We start from the raw sequence: 21,376 nt of genomic DNA on the forward strand, positions 1-21,376 counted from the left end.
TCGCTCGCCCTCTCGCTCTCTCCCTTTGTTTACCTTAGCCCGATCATTAAAATGGCCGCCGCATCGTCGGCCTCTCATTGGCTGACGCCGCCCTTCGCCTCGCGACAGTACTGCAACCCTACTCTCAACTTGAAGACCCTCGTGTATGTGTCATACCACGCGGTACCCACCACCAACACACCTCCGGACGGCAGCAACACCCCCCCGTATGTATTACGTCATACATGTAGAAAGAACCGAAGACCTGACTTCATAGTTTATGGAAATCTTCAATAAAAATATAGTCGCACTAGGCCCCCAGAGCGAAAAAATCATCAACCGCGTCAAAAAACGAATGTGGAGCAAATTGCCCTCAATCGGTATTCAGAGTTAAGATGGGCTATTTCAAATGTCCTCGTGACCGTGAAAATGGTGGAAGCTATCATGTCTTGGGCAATTCACATCGTCAATCAAGGCTTAGACCTTAAACAGTTTCGCGTATGCACCGTACTGTTTTTTCAGTACAATAATCCGACACCTAGAAAGTATCTTCGATAATTGGATCTAATACTTTTCGTCCAAAAGTTGCAATTTTTCATCGTTGTACCAAACATGTGCGTGAAACACAACCTGCAGCACCCAAGATCAAAGCGAATCGTAACTCGGGAATTCTTTAACTGCAGTAATCATTGGGCATCAAACACTGCTTCACACATAAATTATATAAATGTTCCTGTTAAAAAGAAGAATTATAGAAATTCTGACGGAGCAGAAAGTTTATTGAACTGAAGAGCATGAACGGCAGTGTTCCATAAACGCGGGATCATGAATTGTAGTGATTCGTGTAACAGTGAACTCAGGATTTCCATATTTAGGATCAGCAATCACAAAATTCTTTTTCACGAAACCAACATGGTTCCAGATTCCGTAGAATGTACTTGTTGTTACCTGAAATCCTAGATAATTCATCGAAATGAATAACCTAATTGATTAAAAAACGCTTATCCACCAAGATTACAATCGTAAAATTCAACGACAACTGATGTTCTCGACTTCCCGAGTCGAAGTTTAGTGTCTACATTTAACTCTACCAAAGTTCATATAAACCTACTTTGGAGGAAACTAAACCTGGGAATCCTACATGGACTCTCTAACTGCTAAAATGAAAATTTATGAACAAACCCTACAGTGAACCCCCAACTCCTAAAAATAAAAGTTCCAAACTTTACTTTGACTCTCTTGGTAGACGATTGAACCTATTTTGATGCTATTCAATCTACAGCTCCTCCGTTGAACCTGCAACTTCTCGTCTGTACCAGATATACAATTACCTCAGCGACATTCAAGTATTCACAATGAATAATCCAAGGCTATTTCGATCTAATATTGATAAGTTTCAATAACATTTGAAAGTCAAGTATTGCATATCAACTGTATTTATTCAACGTTCATACAAATACAAAAACCCTTTTAACGAGTGGAGCTTCAAGTTAACATGAATACAAAATCACAAATTTTATTGATACACTGAAGTGTATTACCTCTAGAGGGTTGAAGCAGGTTCTAAACAGACGGCACTTTGTGCCTAGACTTGGTAAATCAGGAAATTTCGTATATTTTTAGCGTCAAAGTAGGGTCTAATATCGCATTGAAATAGAAGCTACTTTACTACCTTTAAACCCTACGTAGGGTTTAAAGTAGGCGCTATTTTCGACTCGGGTTGTTATCGCTCAACCTAGTTCGATCCGAGTGAGCAGCCTCGGTTGTACCCCATAATTCTCAGCCTTGGAATAAACGGAATCATCGGAAAGCACCGTAATAATATGATCGGTTCGTATCGCGTGAAAGAGAAGCACCCCCTTCGAATTCGGTTGGTACCGGGATGCGTGCTACTGGCCGGAACCGAGCTGTCACTACCGGGAGAAGTAATACGTCAGCGTTGGCTCTTCTCACGGTCGCCGGTTAGCTGCCGGAGAGCGGCGACGAGGAACGTTTGTACGGACAGACAGGTTAGCGCGGCACAAACACGTGTCCGGGAACAACAGGTAGAGCGGTAGATTATATATATAGGTGGTCCGAAAGAACAGCCGCCTTCTTCTTATTCGCAGAAGAGGAATCGCCGCGACGCGTCAACGGGGTGCGACGACGCGACGCACCGCACTTTCGGAACGAGAGAGATCTCCGGACGTTTCGACGGCAGACTACAAAAGAATGGCCGAACTTGCGGTAAGATTCGCCAAATATTCTGCAACCTCGGGACTACCGAGACTCGAGTCGAACCAACGCCGCGACGCGACGGGCCGAGTTTAATCGAAGGAATTTCGCTTGCCGACCCTTTTTCTTCTTCTCTCTAGTTTGATCGGACAAAGAGGCCGCCATGTTTTTCCTCGGATATCAAACCCACGTGACTAACGGATTGCTGCTTCCTCTACATCTCATTATACGCATTTACTTGCCTGCCTTTAACGAGATGTCAGGTTACCCGCTAGGTGTTTCAATTTTTCTTCGGATCGCTTCAATCTTCGGACAATGATGGAGTTTTTAGATGGAGTAATTGGAAGAAGATTTCCATAAACGATGAACAAACATAAGTTCTGCTTTACATACCCAAAGTAACCTCAAAGCGTACAGAATCAGTTCCAAATCAGTATTTACACTGTATTTCCATTGATTTTTCAAAATTTCTTCTAACTTTATCATTTTCGAGAGTTTAAAACGATCGGTTCGTTATTCGGGAGGAAAGAAAGAACGCGTGAGATTAGAAGATTCGGTTAGTCGATCGGTACTCCAACATCTTCCTAAAACTTTATGACAACAGTGTGCTAGGAAAATTTGGAGAACTGTTACCATTGAAATCAGTGACACACATTTAACCACGTTTGCCTGATCTAGTCTGAAGTCTGAAGTCTGAAGTCTGAAAAATTGCTGCCCCTAAAATCCATGGGAGTCGGCGTGTACGAAAGAAACGATGGTGAAAGAGGTAATTCTACGATCCCCCCATTGCAGCGCCTAATCATCGACATCCGGTAACCTTAGGGACTCTCGACAAGGATCACGGCTAATTTTACCCAACGTACAAACTTCCACGAATGAAATTTGCATGAAAAATATTTGCATCCGCTTGTTCATGAAAGAATGATATTTGTGTGAATGAATCCGCAACGACAGTGTAATTACATGCCCCATAAAAATCCGAGATTCATTGATAACTGGATAGATCCTGACCGATGTGTATTCACCTCGGATATCAGAAACAAGAAAATTATAGAGACCCAAAAAATCAGAGGTACAACTATTTGCGTGGAAGTATGCAGTGGAAAAGTTTCGAATTCGTCGAAGTCGGCATGTCCAGAAGTTATTCGAAAATTGTAGAACCGTGCATAAAACCAATGGAAGGGTAAATTGACGGTGCTGAAATAGCTGCAACTTGAAAGTAAAGCCCTTCGAATATTCAAAGCATCTGCGGTGGGAGTGACATAGGTCATTAAATTTTTAAACGGTGGGGAATCGACCATCTAGACCTAATTCGTCTGCTAATCCCATATTTCGGTCGGGTTTGCAGATATTCGAGAGCAAAGCCATCGGGCATAAATTCCCCGTTTCGTTTCTTATAACTGCAGAGAGGCTGCTAAGTGATCTCAGTCAGCTGAAACAAAGCTTCGACCCGGCTCGGTTGCTGCTGTGCTGCAGTTTCACTACCGCGTGTGTATAATTTGAATCGGTCGTAACGCGGTGAAACCGAAGAAACGAGCGAGCGCGAAGTCTCTTCGCGTCCTTCTGTCCTTCTTTACTTCGCTCCTTCTTTCATTCTATAGACGTCGAAAACGAACGGCAACGAAATGGTAATAACGGAAATAACAGAGGAAGATCCTGAGGGCTGCACGGGGGGTAATTTCGATGTTTAAACAATTCGAACGGCCGAGAATTCGAGCGGTCGAAAATTCTAGGGCAAACCTTTGGCCCGCGCAGCCTCCGGCTATACGCAATATGCTCAACAGCTTTCAGTCGTTGAAATATTATACGTCTGTCTGTACGTCTGTCTGACTGTCTGTCTCGCCTCGAACTACGGACTGCGCGAATCGCCGTCTATGATGGGCGCCTCCACTCGCCAAACGGCCCATTACCAAAAATTAGAGTCCTTCGACGAGACGGGACGGAGTTTAAACCCTCCTTATTTCGATTTTTAAAAAAGGAGATACAGTTTCCATTGCTTTAACTACACACAAACGCACAGGTTCGGTCAACACTGGCGTGAGAACGAAAAGTTAAAAGTATGATATTAAAAGCAATGAATTTCAGACGAAATGGCGGCGCCATTTTAAAAGCCTTAAACCATCCTTGGCAGTTCAAAGTTATAAAGAGTGTCGCAGCGCAATGGTCTAAAACACGGTACTTAAGTCCACGTTCTTCTTTTCCTTCGGGTTTTATTTGCGGATCAAAGCTTCGGATTCAACGGTTGGATTACAAAAAAATAAACATACAAGATCACCAGCCGGTGTGGCTTAACCAAATTACTCGGATTGAGTGAGAGAGAGAGAGAGAGAGAGAGCGCGATAAAGAGGGAAAATCTGAAGGGTAAAGAAAATGGTTTCCCAAACACTGAGAGCCCGGCGAGCTTTGAAGTTAGGTTACGTAAAATATCCTGATTACGCATGATGTAACTATCTTACACACATAACCAACTCCTGAAAAATTAGGCCTAATTTACGTGGCCGGATCAAGCTGCCTCTTATCTCAGGTCCGATGATTAAACAAATAAAAAGAAATCGAACTTTACAAAGAAGAGAGGCAGTCCGGTTGACCCCGCAGCTGATGCCCGTTCATCTTCTGTGAACTAAACGAAGCGGCGTTGATCAGTTTCGAAATTCAATAAATTAATTAACCGATTTCCTCCTCAGTCTCGACTCTCGTACACGGTCCTAAAACTAACTCGAGGCGTGGGGATGCAGACGGTGCAGGATGCAGGTTACGGGGAAGGCGAGCTAACAACCAGTTAATTGCAAAGTCGTTTAAAATTCCCGGCTCGACTCGCGCGGCATGAATATGGCGGCGGGATCATGAATTTATGAATTTATGTCAGTGACCAATTGCCGGGTCTGCGCGGCAAGTAACGCCGTGCAATGTGTATAAACTTTTACTCCCTGAGAACTGGCCGCAGCGCTTTCGGCCGCATCTCGAAGCACGGGTAAGTATTATTACAGTACGGTACGGTTGGGCATGTAGCGCAAGAATATGGTGGCCGATCATCGCGGATGAATCCGTGCCTCAGCGGCAGCTCCGCACCACCGGAATGAGTGATACAATCGTGACTCGAAATCCTCGGAGGAATACCGCGAGATCGCTACACTAAATATCGACTGCGTCTCCCGCACGGCTCCTACGGTTTACGGATTACGGCTTACGGCTTACGGCTAGGCCGCAGCTAGTTCCTCAGATCGCTCCTACTTTCACCTCTTTGCACGACGGTCGGGGTAAATCGCGTCCCGGTTTATTACGCAAGACAATGAAGCCTTCTTGTGCAATCGACAACGGCCTAGCCAGCAATATGCTGCTGCAGCCGTACACTTTAACCCCGCACGCCACGGTGTTTCTTATTATATACTTACAGCCTCGCGGCGTACGGAACGAGCGAAAAAATTTCATAACTTGAACCGTAAAGAGTCTCGAGGTATTGCAACAGAAATTAAATAATCCATTTCAGGAATCTCCGTGCACTTGTAATTGTGCAAGACTAAAGAATAATCAAGATTAATAAAAATGTTGATTTTTCACCGAGTGTGTAAAAAAGTTCGCTGAACGCTCGTGTTACATAAAATTTAGATTCCAAAGTTCGAAAGGTGCACGTTTCATACTAATTATTACGCAGAGTGAATTCCTAACGACTGCATGAGTCCGTCGTCTGCTAAAATTTAATGCGCATGCTCTACAATCCAAGAGTGGCTGTTTGCCAGGGCGATCGACCGTCGCAAATATAACCTCAAAAATTTTAACCGTTGTCACTGGCAGTTGTACTCAACACCGACAACTGTCAAAATTGGACCACGTTAAAAAAAAAAAAATCAATTTAACATATAATGTATAAGTCCGTGAGGTATACACATAAAAATAAATCAAAACTATTAAAATAATTGGTAGTTACCGCTAAATATTGTCCTACATAGTTCAGATTTTACGACAAGTTTTTTTCAGTATTTGTCATAATTTTTTTGAATGGTACCTCGAAAAAAAAAGTTAAAAAATGAACCACCTCAATTTTTGTGTCCGATACAACTGGCTTGACTTTTGGGAAACAGCTTGTACAACGATTGTAACAAGAAAGACGACGAGTACTAGTTGACGAAATGATTATACAATTAGTCGTAGAAATGAAGGATGGATTTAACGGATGAACGAAGTAAGGAATGAATGAATATTACGGAATGATATCACTCGGTTACGGATGCATTATACATACGGGGCGATATAACGTTCCTCGGTTAGTGAGTCATATTTTCTATTAACGTTAACAACCGCAACGAAGCGACCGGCGCTATCAAACCGAACGCCGTGGCGGCCCGCGACTAAACTTTAAGAGTGGAGCAGACGCGGCATTTGATCCCATTTGCCACCCGAGCGTCGCGCGCGTATACACACGATTTATCCTAATCTCTGCGGTCCAGATGCTGCTCCTAGAGGAGTGAAATAAAAGTGTATAAGTATACGCGGAGACCACAAGCGACGAGATCGTGTCGAATAATTAAAGTGAAAATTAACTGGCTGACTTACATTATAGCTGAGCAATCTGGAGACGTAAAACAAAGAAGTTGAGGAATTAGGAGAGGAAAAAGTTCATGCTCACTTTACCCAGCGATGAAAGTAACAGAATAGATTAAACAAATTTGCGCAACAGCGAGCCGATCGGGAGCGATTAAAACGAAAGTTGCCGACAAAAAACTGGGCTCTATGGGTGCAGCGCGTGTATTCATGATCTGAAACTCGTCTGGCCGAGTCACTCTGGACTCACCCACGCCTGTAGTCAAGCAAAGGTATGGGTACATACCCAGGGAATAGAGCAAGTCGGAATCTAGGCCGTAGCAGAGCGCTGAGCTAGATGAACGGTAACCAATAAACATGCGCATTACGGTGCGATATTATTATCACCGTCGAAGGAGAAAGTGGCGCAAGTTCGATATTCAGTTCACAAATACGCGATCTCTGTTACGCTATGTATTATGTACACGTATACAATATAAGACTTAACAATACGTAACTGATTCCATCTCTCCGTGCAGTTAGTAAAATTCGTTTCACGGCATGGTCTCATAAATAAGGAATGTCATTTTATGTTCGAACGGTCGCAGGCCACTGCATTTAGCCGTAATTAAAACACGTAACAAAGTCATTTCAGTACGAAACATTTGCTTACACATCAAACGTGCAATTTGAACCAATTAAATGCTACAGCGGTGTACGCAATGAGCGCATAACATTTCACCAGACCGCACAGCTTGACTGAAGGAGTCACTGACGATGAGTGATCGTCCAGCCAAGTTACCGAGGATCATTTCGGAACCGTTCCGTACGGCTCCTAGGAATATTCAAATTTTTTGGCCAAATTTCATGATTCTAACTCGTACAGCGTGCATAATCAACAACCTATTTGCTTCAGCACACGAGCTTTGAACAATCGGACTACGTGAAGCCTCGACGATTATACAGGCCTGCGATCGATTTCCCCTGACAAAACTGAGTAGTAATTTCGGTAGGTAATAGGTACGAATCTATGAAAAAAATATTCACAAAATTCTATCGCCTGAATTTTCTAAGGAAATTATACATTATGTAACAAGGGAATAAAGTCGGAGATTATTCCCGCGGGTGGGCAATAACTCACCCCCCCCCCCCCCCCCGCTCAGGAGAAAACTTGGAAAAAATGAATATTGTTTATATGTTATTAAATAGAGAGAATGTGTCATTGAATATTGCACAATCAGTAAATATCAATGTCTATTCTCGTAGGTAAATTCTTTTTTAATCAAATTGCAAGGGATTGATAAATTTCAAGCTGCTCACCAAAATGTTACGAATTTGTTGAGTATCCCCAAAATTTTGGATTAAAAATTGTCATAATTCTTTTATTCGTGGGTAAGTGTAATCATTTTATCAGTTTGACAGTTAGAATATCATTAAAAGTTTGTAACAATACATGTGGTCGGTTTTGCCAACGTTTTGCTATTGCATGTTGCAATGTTCTTCATTTTATACCTGAACATTCAATTTTATATTCATTATATTTTATTTTTTCATACAATTTGGTCAAAAATCTGTAAATACGCACATCTTGCATGAAAATAAATCTCGAGACGCTGCAGAAAGAAACTAACGCTCTATTTTAATTCAACATGTCGGAATACCTAAAAACAAAAAAACATCAATACATAAGGGGGAAATTAAAAGTTATATTTCGCAGGTCTGTGTTATTAGAGGAATATGACGAATAGCCAGCCGAGTCATAAAGAGGGCGGGGGAGGGGGGTGGAGAAGAAGGCAAAGAAGAGAGAGAAAGAGAAAGAAAGATAGAGGGAGACGGGCGAACGGTGAGATATTGGAGAATGATTTCATGGCTGCATTCCTTGAAGCCAGAGACTGGAGGAGATGCTGCAGGCCTATCTGGAATAATAGAATACCATTTGCCATTGTGTTCTCTCTTCCTATACCCGACTCGACGTACACTTTTACACGGACGCCTGTACTTCTCTGTATACACTTACACACACAGCTCACTGGCACAGAGACAAATCGTGTACGCGTGTACATTTACTTGTATCGTGTATACGTGAGGGATTGCTAAGGAAGAACGGACGAAATACCCACGGGCTAGTCGCCACGTGCAGTATAAACGCGGACCATCATTATTACGTGCGCATCCATATTCCCTCCCCGCCCTTCTTAACGTCTGCATGGCATAAACCAAGCGGCGATTCACCTCCCTTAAAATCCCATACATGTACGTACATAAAAAAGTTCCACACGTGCATGCTTCGGAGGTTGGAATCCGAACCCTTCGAATTGAACTGGATAAGTTTCGAATGTTCTTCGTATTCGGCTGAACTGAACGGTACGCTATGTCGAACATGTCCAGAAACTATCTGTACTCGTTCATGTACAAAAAAAAGTATCGTCGTGGAGTACGAACTAGACAATTGCCAGATACCTTATGCTAAAGTTGTGACATTTGTCACAGTGAAATAGGGAGTAATAGGGGCCAATGTTTTTTGATCGGATAATGTTTTCACCTCCGTTTCACATGTCACATAACCTCGATCATCCAAAATTGAAAGGAGGAAATAAGGGAAATGTGATTTATCAGTCTATTCGATGGCCTGATGAAAAAACGCTCGTAGGTCATAGAATTAACGGTTTACTGGAATTGGACGCAACGAAACATTCATAGCATGAAAAGTTCCAAATGGCAACTGCAGAATATTCGACAGAGACTACCCAAAACAGTTTATTCATGTTTGCAAAACCATCTTGATACTGACATTCAAATACGGATCATCAAACTTTTGAATTTCAAACAGCTGAAAATTATTATCGAAGGTTATGCTACCGCGGCTTAAAAGTTGTAAACGTATGTAAAAATACTATATTAAATCCAAAAATGTTGAACTCTATCAGTTACATCAGCGTTTCATTGCAACACAAGTGATAAAATTTAACAACAAGGGATTTGCTTCACTTTTTTCTAGACAAGCGGTCTTCACAGAGTTGAAGAACTCGCTAGTATGTAAGGTTAGTTGAACAATTGAACAATCCTGTACAGATTTTCGTTCTTTCCTTAGTAAGCGTCGCGTTTTCGAATCAAGGCTAGATATCCGATGCACCAGAAATACTAGAATTGGAAAGCATCCAACGCTATTGGTAAAATGAGAACGAGTAGCATCGAGTTGATTCGAAAAACATGAAACCCGCTCGCTGCTATCGAATGTAATACGAAACCTTGATGAAGAATTGTAGGATGTGTTCTATTCCAGGTATTCAATTGTACACCATATTCCCGGATTTTCTCGCAAATGTTACGACAACGAAAAGAAAAAGCGTCCGTCAGGAGGATACGACTTGAAATAATGTGAAAATTCTTTTCATTTGTTCTCATTCATAAATATGTTACTTCCCATACAGGATCAGGGATGGTGGGGGACGAGTGAGCAAGCACTGAGATTACTTTACGACCGTTGTTTGCAGTTTGGAGTATTCGGAGGTTGATTTACGGTCTAAAAGTTCGTCACCGAACCTTTTTTCGTAGGAACTTTCCGCAGGTATTATATTGCATATCTGCAGGATATCCTTGACCCGCACCCCTGGGAAAATAGCGTTTTCCGTACACCTACACAAATACATTATTATATCCATCCGGAAGATTTTGGGTATGGTCAGTTCTCTCGTGTAAGGTACATTATACCCTCCACCACAAACACACATCCATAAAAGGTAAAAGGGAAAACATTTAGCTTCCGGCGGGTTGGCGGATATACAACAATGCGAAAGGGTCACGAAATCACGGTTATCCCCGAGGGACGCCGCGAGGATTAAGGAAGGACTCCAAAATTGTACGAACGTGCGCAATCCTCATGCTAGCGCTGAACGAACACCTGCCTGCCTATAATATACGAATTTACGTTCATGATATACTCGTCTATATACATTTTGCCTATATACCTGTATACGAAAAATATTATCGCAAAATACTGCGTGGGTTAAACCACAAGGAAATTAACCCTCATTGTCGGAAAGGATATCCCAAATGAAATTCGTAATATGTACAGGGTGTCCCATTTCAATTTATACAGCTGAATAACTCAAAAAATTACAAGCTAATCAAATTGTGTCAAATAAAAATTGTTGGATATCGAGGGGTGACCCAACTATGATCTTCACTTTGACCTTCATTTTTAAGCTTATTTGAAGGCCAACTTTTGTTTAGAACTCTATATTCAGATAGGTATCCATGTTAGAGGTCAAGGTGATCCCTAGGGGTCATTTAAATGTCAAATTTTCGCTTGATGCTGGAAAGCTGGTAAATCGTGACATTGCTATTTGGGTCATAGTTTGGCCAGCCCCTCGATACCCAACAACTTATGTTTGGAACATTTTTTGATTGGCCTGCAATTTTTCAAGTTATTCAGCTGTATAAGTTAAAATGGGACACCCTGTATGTATATAAGTATGGGAAAGGTGCGTAGGCTGGGATAGAAGGGAGGAAAGCTGGCAGGAGGTGGTGAGGGAGATGTTAGGTGAGGAGGGGGTGGGAGAAGTCTGGATGAGAGAATTGGAAAGGATCAGGGATGTACAAGAGAATGAAAGAGTGAGAGATGAATGGGAAATGGAAGTCGATTAGGATAAGGACGAATTAGGGAATAGAATAAGGTAAAATAGGATAAGGTTAAGTAAAGATAAGGATAAAAAGTAAGAAAAGGATAAGAGGGAAAGTAAGGGAATGGCAAGGCAATGGCACAGGACACAGGCAATTAGAAATTAAGTAAATTAAGTAAGGATAAGGTAGGAAGTAAGAATTAGGGTAAGAATAGGTTAAGAAAACATGTAAAAAACATATTGTAAAGGAAGAGGAAAAGGGAAGTCCTTGTAACCCCAAGGGGAACAATAAAGATTACTACTGTATGTATATAATATTATCAAACTTCACCGCGTGGGCAGCTGAACTTTACACCGAAAATTATCGAGTTGTTTCTTGAATATTTGCAAAAAATAAAAAGTCTGTCGATAATTTAACACCTATTATCGAGTACCTAAACGAATCATCAATTGTTCCCGCGCGAGAAATGTTTCTCTCATTACCGTCAGCGGACGACAGGTTTATGGGGATGTTTTTTCTTTCTCTAAGCCTCCTCTGACTCAATCGAACGGGATTTTTTACTGACACATTCGAGATGTGATTTTTTATCGACAGCGATATTTCATCGCGGTGAATGAGAGTGTGTATAGCATAAACAGATTCCATCGTGTATAGTTGAGCAACTTAATATAATATACATCCTGCAAGCGTACAGTTGAGCAATGTACCTCTACCTACCTACCTCCATAAGCGATTATAAGCTATAACCAGTATAGGAATAACAATGGAGAAGTGAACTGCACCTGTAACATCAAAGGATGAGCAAAGTGTCGAATGACACACGTATACCCTGCAGACGTGAATGTACATATAACGTCCGAGTTTATACACGTCGACGAGATACGGACGCAGGTATAATGTAAGCGATTAGCGAGCAGAGCGATACAAAACATACAGGGTGCCTATACATAGGTGTACGCTTGTATTGTACGATCAGTTTGTACCTCACCTGAAGGGATGTGCAGGCCTTAAGACAGTAATAGAAATGACTCCTATATTCTCAGGCACTATACAGGAAGGCAACCTACTCCTATTGTTCATGTCGACGGTTGATTGACGCATCGATTAGCTAATGGCTAATGGATCGCGATAGATCTTTGACCGTATCTACACGCTTCCTTCGCCCGCGGATTGCGCCGACAGGATATCAAAGTACAATCGAAGAAGAGAAAAGACCGTCAAGTTCTGGTTATTGTAGCCGAATTGTTTGAGGGACCCGATGAACGCTTGCAGATCGGTGCAAAGTGGTCGAAGGTATAGCTTATTACCTGGACTGAAAATAAAAAGAAGAAGATGGCCAAGTGTAATGCAACTGCCGAAAAGCGGTTAAGCTGGTACTGCAATAATCTTGATGGCCGAACTGACACGCGAATATGCACGCATATGCAACGATGACGCCAAAATCCCGTTGAACTCTTTGAACCCCCCTTGTGCTCTATTCGTGCAATTTTTTTTTACGACCCTCGAAAGTCGTAACTCCCTGAAATCCATATAATCTGACGTTTAACTGTCCGTTGAAGGAATAGTGAGTGGGAAGAAGAGAGAAAAAGAGGAGGTTTATACTTGACTACCTTTGAACGAGCTACTTATACCTACGCGGTGGAGAAAATGGCATTTCGCAAGAAATAAAAATACGGCGTTGAAAAGACGTTTCGTTTTGAATATTTGCAATTTCGTTTCGGTTAGCCGTTCAGGCAACTGTAAAAATGCATCGTATTTGAAAAGAATAATTGCCCTACTCGTTACCAAAACAAAGAGAGAGCATGAAATTAATACAAAATGTCTACTGAAATGTGGAAAAAATTGTTTCAGGTACGTGAGAGATATAATATAATTGTATATTCACAAAACAACGGAAGCGATGTACAGTTCTTATACTTCTAAACTACGCACGTATGTATAAGCAAATTTTCAATTGGTTTATTTCGAGGGTTTACTAAGAGAAAAAAAAATAGCACATTTGTCAAAAAGATTTCCCGACAGACCCGAAGCTGAATTCGAGACATTGAGAACGGTAATGAATCCCGCAATTACGTCGGCTGCAGTTGGTTAAGTGAGGCTGAGTAGGTATAAGATGACGGAGAGGAAGTGCAGTGTGCAAGGTTCGTTACGAGGCAATAGGCATAGATCCCTATCACCGGGCAGTATCAATACAGGGACGTTATATCCTGAGGCGTGGAGGCGGGGAGGCGGGAAGGCGGTGAGGGATGTAGGCGATAAGGTGAAGGGATTCTCGACGCTTGCGGCGCGTATTATAGGTGTCTGCGGGCAGGGTGGTCGCGTCGAGAGGATCCCGGCTGTATTTCCCTTCATCCTTTACCGAATCCATGTGCTTGCAGCGAGCTTGGGTTGGTAAGGTGGGTATACGCTTTACACGCGTGCGCGGGGAGCCACCGGCAGACAGAGCAGCAGCAGGGCTCGATGCTCGCGTGATGAATATTTAAGCAGCCCTTTTCGGTATCCTTTGATTTCCTCAAAGATGCTGACGTGCTGACGGTTGATCGACGATTGCTTCTCGCGCTCGAGACGCTGTCCAGATCCTCCGGTGATCCACGTTCATCCTTGTGCATAATCCGGGATTCGGGTATCGGCTGTAACGAAACCACTAAGAATTGAAACGTCTGACTTTTGCGAACCTCATTCCAGGTGTCGTTCGTTAAATCAAAATTCTCAGAGCTTCCAAGTCGCCTTTGAATCAGCTGCACTCGCCAAGCAAATGCGATGATGAATCACACATAACATCAGCTTGCAGTTCAGTTAGAAATCTGCAGCGGAGAAATCTCTACGGTTCTGCAAAATTTCTTTTCTAAACGTTCTTATTGGATTCAAAAATCCGCTTTACGTAAAGTTTACAGCAAGTGCAGTCTCAACTTCTACCATCCAAAGCATGCAAATCGACGCTGAATCAACTCTCCACAATTTCAGCTTCGAGTTGAACTTGATAACCGTAAAAAGTCTCGGATGATTTTCACAATATTTTTCAACATTTATTATATTCTCGGATTCACCTGACGCGGAAAAGTGCGTTATATAGTTACGGGTAACAACGAGCCAGAAAAACGGAAGAAGACGAGGTTGATTTCCGGGCGCTTTCTTGCTGGGATTTTCGCTTTCGGTGGGCACATACTCGAGTACATGCGTATGCTCACTCCAAACTGGAGTGAAAGGGATCGACGGAAGCCGTTTTGCCAACCGTGGTTGAGGACCCGAGGCTCGCATGTCGGGTGCTTTGCTTTTCCCATATGCGCCCGTCATCCTCGACGCGAAATTACTCTCGGAACACGGCATTTGAGTGTAATTTAACTTCTTTCATCCGAGTTTCCGCCACGATAAGCCCTGCACGCCTGAAGCGCGCGCATGCGACGCGTGAATTCCCGCATCAGAAGCGTCAAAAAGATTTCCCGGCAGAAAATTTCAACGTCATACTCGTGATGACTATAACAGAAACTCCTTCTCTGCAAGCTCGAAAGACTCGCGAACTTTGGTCGTGAAACTATAACTAAACTATACTTGCTGATGTTGTTCTGATTAATGTGTAATAAAGTTCGAAAACTAGGTGAGTGCAGCCGAAAGTTATAATCGTACCGCAGAAATGGAATTGCAACCTCATCAATGCTCGTTAACTTTACTTTGCGCCAGAGTATACAGATAACTGTTGATAAATTCGCATTCGCAGTTTCATAGTTCATCCTGCAGTTCCATGGGTTTCTCTCACAGTTACTTATATGTGTGAGATGAAAAGAATTAGCCACAATAGTTCGTCTTCTATGCGGTTTATTTCATGATTTTCTCTTTGTTTCTATGTACAATTAATGATGTGCCGAGGTTAACGCAAACCCTATTCCTTACAAGGCGTGTAACCATATAGGTATTCCGATTAACCTCACATCCTCACGATTCTTTTTATAGATTGAAACGGTTTGTCTTTCTTGTATAGACGACAACCAACACAGGCACAGCCACCCCAGTATCACGACTTACGTCCGGTCTTTCAATGGCTCTGTACAAACAGCTATAGCTTACACTAGTCCATGAGAGAAGAAACGTGGCTAAGTGAGACAATGTGGGTGTACAATTGTATACACGTTTGAGCATGTGTATCAGTTCTACGCAAGTGTGTAATTCGTGGGCCACGTGTTTCCGGAAGGCGACTTGAACGGAGGAGCTGAAGAGAGTTGGAAACCTAACGGCCCTTTATAAGCTGGTGTTTCCTCCATCTTCGGTGGCAATTATAGTCATTCAAGTATCGGAAAATCAGAGGAGTTTGATGGCTGTAGCTGATCACATGGGAGTGGTGCCGTGGCTTGTTTAACCGAAAGTCAAGAATCCCGGAGCAAGTATGGTGTATAGAATAAGAAGACAGAGAGAGGGTTGAGATGAGGAAGAAGTCGAGGAATAAAAAGAAGCCGTTGTACACAGGTTCGATAGAATTTGAAGCGTTACATTAGTCGGACTAATGACTAACATGACTGTCCGTAGGTGGATACCGGTTCGTCGGGACCTCGGGACCCCAGGCCTAGGATCTCCTAGCCGCACGTACTCGACTCACACAAAGAAGCCCGGATAAAGACAGAGTAATATGAGGAGAGGGAAAGAGCGATGTGCTCATCCCGGCAACAGTACCGCGTGTCTTCAGCCGCGAGGCCACAAGACGTCGAGAGACGGAGGATCGAATAACGAGAAATAAATCCACGCCTGGCCCAACATTGACTCCCTTCTTTTACTTCTCGCTTCTCGTGTTTTTCATTTTTCAATCTCATTCAGCGGAAATTTTTAGCCTCAATTCACGCGGCAATTATCGGCGCTGAAAGGAGGCAGGTATCTGGCATATATACACACTCATAGTCGAGAGCGCGAAACACGGAGCACACCGGTAAAAAGAAGAAAGAGGTGAAAGAAACTCGGCCGTAAGAACGAGAAACACACAAGGTGGCGCGGCGCGTCATCACGGGATTAAAACGACTCCGAGATGAGCCACACTGCGGGCAGCAGCGCAGGCACACCTCCTGCGATGCTAGAGGCTAGCCGAGATAAGAGTCGAGAGCCAAGATCCAGCATAGACTCGGCGACTCACTCACTCCTCGCTCCGCGCGGAGACGCGGGATGCATACCGCAAAGCGCGGAGTCAGGCCACGGAAGGGGAAGTTCGGGCTTCTTCGGAAGAGTTCGCGCGCCTCCGGAGCCGCTCGGTGAGCGTCGGCACTGCTCGGAGGCTTGAACTCCGAAACGAAGCGAACTACCGCCGCTGCCTCGCGGCCCTTAGCAGACGCGTCCGCGGCCCCGGCTCTGGTGGTAGTGCAGTTTTTAGTCGCACCCGCGCGTTGTGTCGTCGTACAACGAAAGCGTGCCGAGGAAGCTAACTTCGGAGTGTTTAAAGGCGGCAAGAACTTTCGTCGTTTTTATTTTTTGTTTTTTATTTTTTATATTGGAACAGGAAGCAAGGATATTTCCAAATCTTCACCGAGGATTTTTAACGACGTCGTTGTGCGGTCCCGATAAAAGGATATCGTTGTTCTTTTTTTTTTCGCAAGTTTTGATTGTTCGGCATCGTTTGCTTCTTTGGATTACTCTTTCTCTCTGTAAACTCAATGTGCAAGTTTTTATCGCGCTGAGAGTGTGACTAAATTACGTGGCTCAGTTTATCGAAGGTGTCTACCGATGTTATAAATTCAGTTCTGGAATTTAACTCCGCACGGATTATAATCACGTGCATACATACCTGGTATAAAATACAGAGGAGAAAAATATAAGTGACGCAGGTTTTTCAAGCGTTCGATCGATCATGAAGAAGAACAAGGAGGACTCGAAGGGGTGATGAAGTGGAGGCGAGCTGTATCGTGTTACCGTTAATTGTTTTAAAACGCGACGAATCTCTTCTATGCGTGGAACAATTACAGTGTGTGTCGAAGTTCAGATGCATGAAACATATTGAAAATGAAAACAGAGTACAGTGAGAGAAGGCGATGAAGCTTTAGTTCCGGCGAATCATCTCATTTGCGGAATATTATAGTCAAATGAGAAACGGAAGTGGCGGGATTATTAGTGTAGTGTATCACTAGTAGCTGAAAATCTCCCGTTTGGAGGAACCTCCCAAATCTACCGACATCTTAGCGATATCCTGTACAACTACGGTCCCAATGTGCAGCAGGAATTGCAGGACGCGTTCATGCCTGGTAGTTCGTCAAACGAGCTCTGCTCCAAGAAAGAGGAATAACACCTCGGGAAATAAGGAGGAGAGAAAAAATACTCGCAAAGCAAACAATCTTGTCCGGCTTCGCCACACCGATCCTTAATGTATTTCAAATCGCGAGTCAGGTAGTCGAAGCTGACGATCTAGCTACTGCAGCGGAATAAGGAGCCGGAAGAACTACTCCGAGTTACCACTTCCGCTTAAGGAAACCAGAAAGAGGAGACAGAGTAAGATCGGGGAAACAAATTGGAATCTAATCGAAGTCGGATATTGCATCATTCAGTAGTGTGCAGCCTTCGACGCAATAAAAAGTAACAAAGATGTATGTTCGATATTACGATACAGATCTCGACGGAAAATTGCGTTGTGAAAAAAGTGTGGTTTGAATAAAAATCGTGCTTAATCATATTGTGGGAATTACTATCATATCTATATGTATAGTAGTCCCCTGCATTACAGCGTGTGCGAAGAAGACAGTGGATAGTGATAATAATAGCCGAAGTGTAATGGTATGACTAACGTGGGATAAGGAGAAAAATCTATCAGAATAAATATCATTCACCGCTAACCGTGCGCATTTAAAAACCGCGTATATATGATTCAATACTGTGATAAGTGGTGTTTGTTACGATGGTTTCTACGTCATTTGTGACCCTAGTTTTTCTAGTCTGTTTTCAAACAGTCCTGTTGTCGACGGTCAGCAATTGTGCGAAAACCATCAGCATGTATTGGAACACGACGAACTCTATGTAAGTCGCTATCACACTTCCTCTATCTTTAATATTTAAAAACAAAAGACGCCCAGCGCACGATGCAAGATCGCGATCACGAAATGTTTCGGAGCGAACTGCGAGAGAGCGAAGAATAATCGAAGGCGGCGTGATTTCATCTCTGACAATGAGAAAGAGTCTGCAGGTATTTGGAAAACATGTCCGATGTGCGCAGGGGAGTAAATTTGGCCGATCGAGTCGTGACGGTTCGAGAGCACTGATCAGGGCTTCAATGTGTGCCGACGGGCAGAGAAGAACGGCTGGCTGGTTTATGGCGCGGGCAGACCGAATCCGGAGACTTTAACGCCAGGCGTGTCGGTCCTCGGATTGCTGTGTTCAGGTAGACAGTCCGGGGTACCAACTGCACTGGCTGCCTTCACGGCGTAGGTACTCGCTTCCCGGAATACCCAGGCTAAAGCCCATAGTTTTTGTCTAGATTCCGGTTTCGACGCTTACGGAGGCTTCGTACCTGCACCTTCCTACCTTATGTAGGTACATAAGTACACGAGAACAGCGGTGCGCTCCTTACTTCAACGCAATTAACCTCATGCGCTGCTGGATTAACCCGGTATACGTAACACAGCGACACAAGAAACGAAAAAAGTTTCAAGACCGGCGGACTAGACCACCATACCTGCATGTTTCTGGACATGCTGAATCCGAACGTGATGTCAAAATTGCTCCATCACCTCCTGATTTTGAATTATATGCAGGAGTTGTACATCACTATAACAAACACTTGGGCGGTGGGCTAGACCACCATACCTACATGTCTTGGTTGTGCTGAGTCCAAACCGTTGTCAGAATTGTTCCATCCATTTTGAATACTCCTGCCTGAAGCATTCGATCATCGACGTCGAACGTTGCAAGATTTTTGCAAGTTAGAGTGGAAGACCGCATATCTAACTCAAACTCTCAAGGTGACGGAGCAATTCTGACGCTGGATTTGGATCCGAGATGTCCAAAAATGTATAGGTATGGTGGTCTAGTCGGCCGGACGAGACACTTCTATTTTGTTTATTGTGTGTCTGTGTAATTCACCAAGCATTACGGCCAAACGTGAATATAGTCGACCCTGGAATGTGGAACGTCGTCTTAGGCCAGATTAAACCTACGCTCAAGACTCGCGAAATTGTCGTGCAAAAATTTTCACGTCATTTTCACAACGTTAATGCAACGATACATCTTCCGAGAAATTGTTACATTCTAAATTAGATCATATTTTGCGAACTGAACTTTTTCAGCCATTGTAAAGTTACAAAAGGGAGATTTTTTTATACATAACAATAATAATATTAATGACTTCAACACATTCGATTCTTTGTTACAATGTGAAGTAATTGAATTTTTTTTTTTTTCGTTTTTATACAAAGCAATTGTTGAAGTTTATCGAATTCCAGGGAGTTTTACTGATAACTACTATGAAATTTCCTGATACACCATCGTATAGAATGATTTCATAAAACCGGTAAAACCCTTTTCAACATATGACGAAATTATTTGCTGCTGGATTCAGACGTAACGAGTAATTTCTTGAACAGGATGTTTAGCTGTCAGAGAAGTCTAGAAAACCGGGAATTATCAGGGAATTTACACACGTCTGAAAAAACCGGGAAATGTCAGGGAATTGATATATCATTGCCACTAGACAGCCTGTTCAAGTCAGATAAAGTTTTTTTTCAAATCATATAAAATGACATTATCCGGCATAAAATCATCAATGAATCACGGTCTATGAATTTTTTTCTCCGAATCCGAACAACTTTTCTTTTTGTACCACACCTATTCGGGTATCGCAGAATTATATTATTTATATTTATTTCGTAGCCGTAATTTTTGAAGCGTAGAAATTTAGGTACCATAATACCACGGTTGATTACTATCTGTATAATGACGATGACGGTAAGAATTCTGAAGAGCCAGCCCACTGTAGGATATCTCCGCTTCGGGATATATGCATAGGGCATAACTCGGATTTCCTGGCTCGAAAATAGAAGAAAAATCTTTATATATGTGCAGCTGCGGCGTTGAGAACACGAATTAAAAGCATGCTGGAAGTTTGATGCCTGCATGCTTGCTTGCGCGGTTGTTAATTATGCACCCATCGATGTCGATTTCATAATTTTCTGTCGACTGGTTCACGTATAAGAGATGATATCGCATCCTCGCTATAATAATATTACATGAGAAATGCCGTGCAACAGGAAAGAAAACGATATTTCTCACACGTGAAAGAAAAAACGTTTATAAAAATCTTCAAAGTCTCGCGTCACAAGGTTCAACTTTCAAGTTCTAAAAAGTTTTTTTAAGGAGATCCGATCATCTCTGAACGAGAACACAGCTACTTTATCACGATTATAAACAATATAAAAGCGAACGGGTCGATTCTGATTATCCCAGAAGCAACCGCACTCGTATAACTCGAATTCGTAAAAAAGTAGGCATAAAATAGAAATAAACTCGGGCATGAAGAGCCAGCCTTCAGACCACGGTACACGTTTCCGGAGATACTATGTGGCAGCGACTACTGATTGTGATTAGCTATACCCGCGTTTATAATTCATTCCTAGATTTTATGGGCTGGACGCCGCGCGGCGCGGGCGGCCCGCATCAATGAATTAGCTCGTTAATGAACAAGTGTATAATATCGCTTGGTTGCAGCCGACGCGAAGTTATCTTATGTATTTCAGGGTAGGTATACAATTATACAGCTATCATAGTTTACGCACACACACACAGACACACATCACCCATGATCCACACGGATTACAACCTCTGGTGTAAATTTTTCTATTTTTCTATTTATTTTTTTATTTAATTTAATTTTTTTTTATTTATGTCGTACCCACATGCGTGTCCTGTAATATTACGTTTTCCCGCAAGACCAGCTCACGGAGGACGTGGATAAAACCATTTTCTCCGTCGTTCTTGCAATTCCATGTAACAAAGCCTCCCGTATCTCGGACCACCTTCTTCTGGTACCTATATAAACACTTCGGCGATGCTTGAATAGTCGAATAAAGGATCAGATATTTCATTCGCG

The 21,376-nt window shown here is 42.8% G+C and overlaps 1 protein-coding gene across 2 annotated transcripts in view; it reads left to right on the plus strand.

The window, feature by feature from the left end:
* LOC124182469 (ephrin-A5) overlaps positions 1 to 21,376 on the plus strand; it is a 444,902-nt gene that overhangs the window by 396,625 nt on the left and 26,901 nt on the right. The window contains exon 1 of one of the 2 annotated variants that reach the window (XM_046569792.1): positions 16,661 to 18,312. The exons of the other annotated variant lie outside the window; for it this stretch is intronic. Within the exon in view, the coding sequence (XP_046425748.1) occupies positions 18,194 to 18,312 (119 nt within the window). The 5' untranslated portion in view covers positions 16,661 to 18,193. Of the gene's footprint in view, positions 1 to 16,660; positions 18,313 to 21,376 lie in introns of those variants that run through there. 2 annotated transcript variants of the gene reach the window in all.

Source organism: Neodiprion fabricii, chromosome 5 (assembly GCF_021155785.1).
Source record: "Neodiprion fabricii isolate iyNeoFabr1 chromosome 5, iyNeoFabr1.1, whole genome shotgun sequence".
In the NCBI taxonomy this organism is placed as follows: domain Eukaryota; kingdom Metazoa; phylum Arthropoda; class Insecta; order Hymenoptera; family Diprionidae; genus Neodiprion; species Neodiprion fabricii.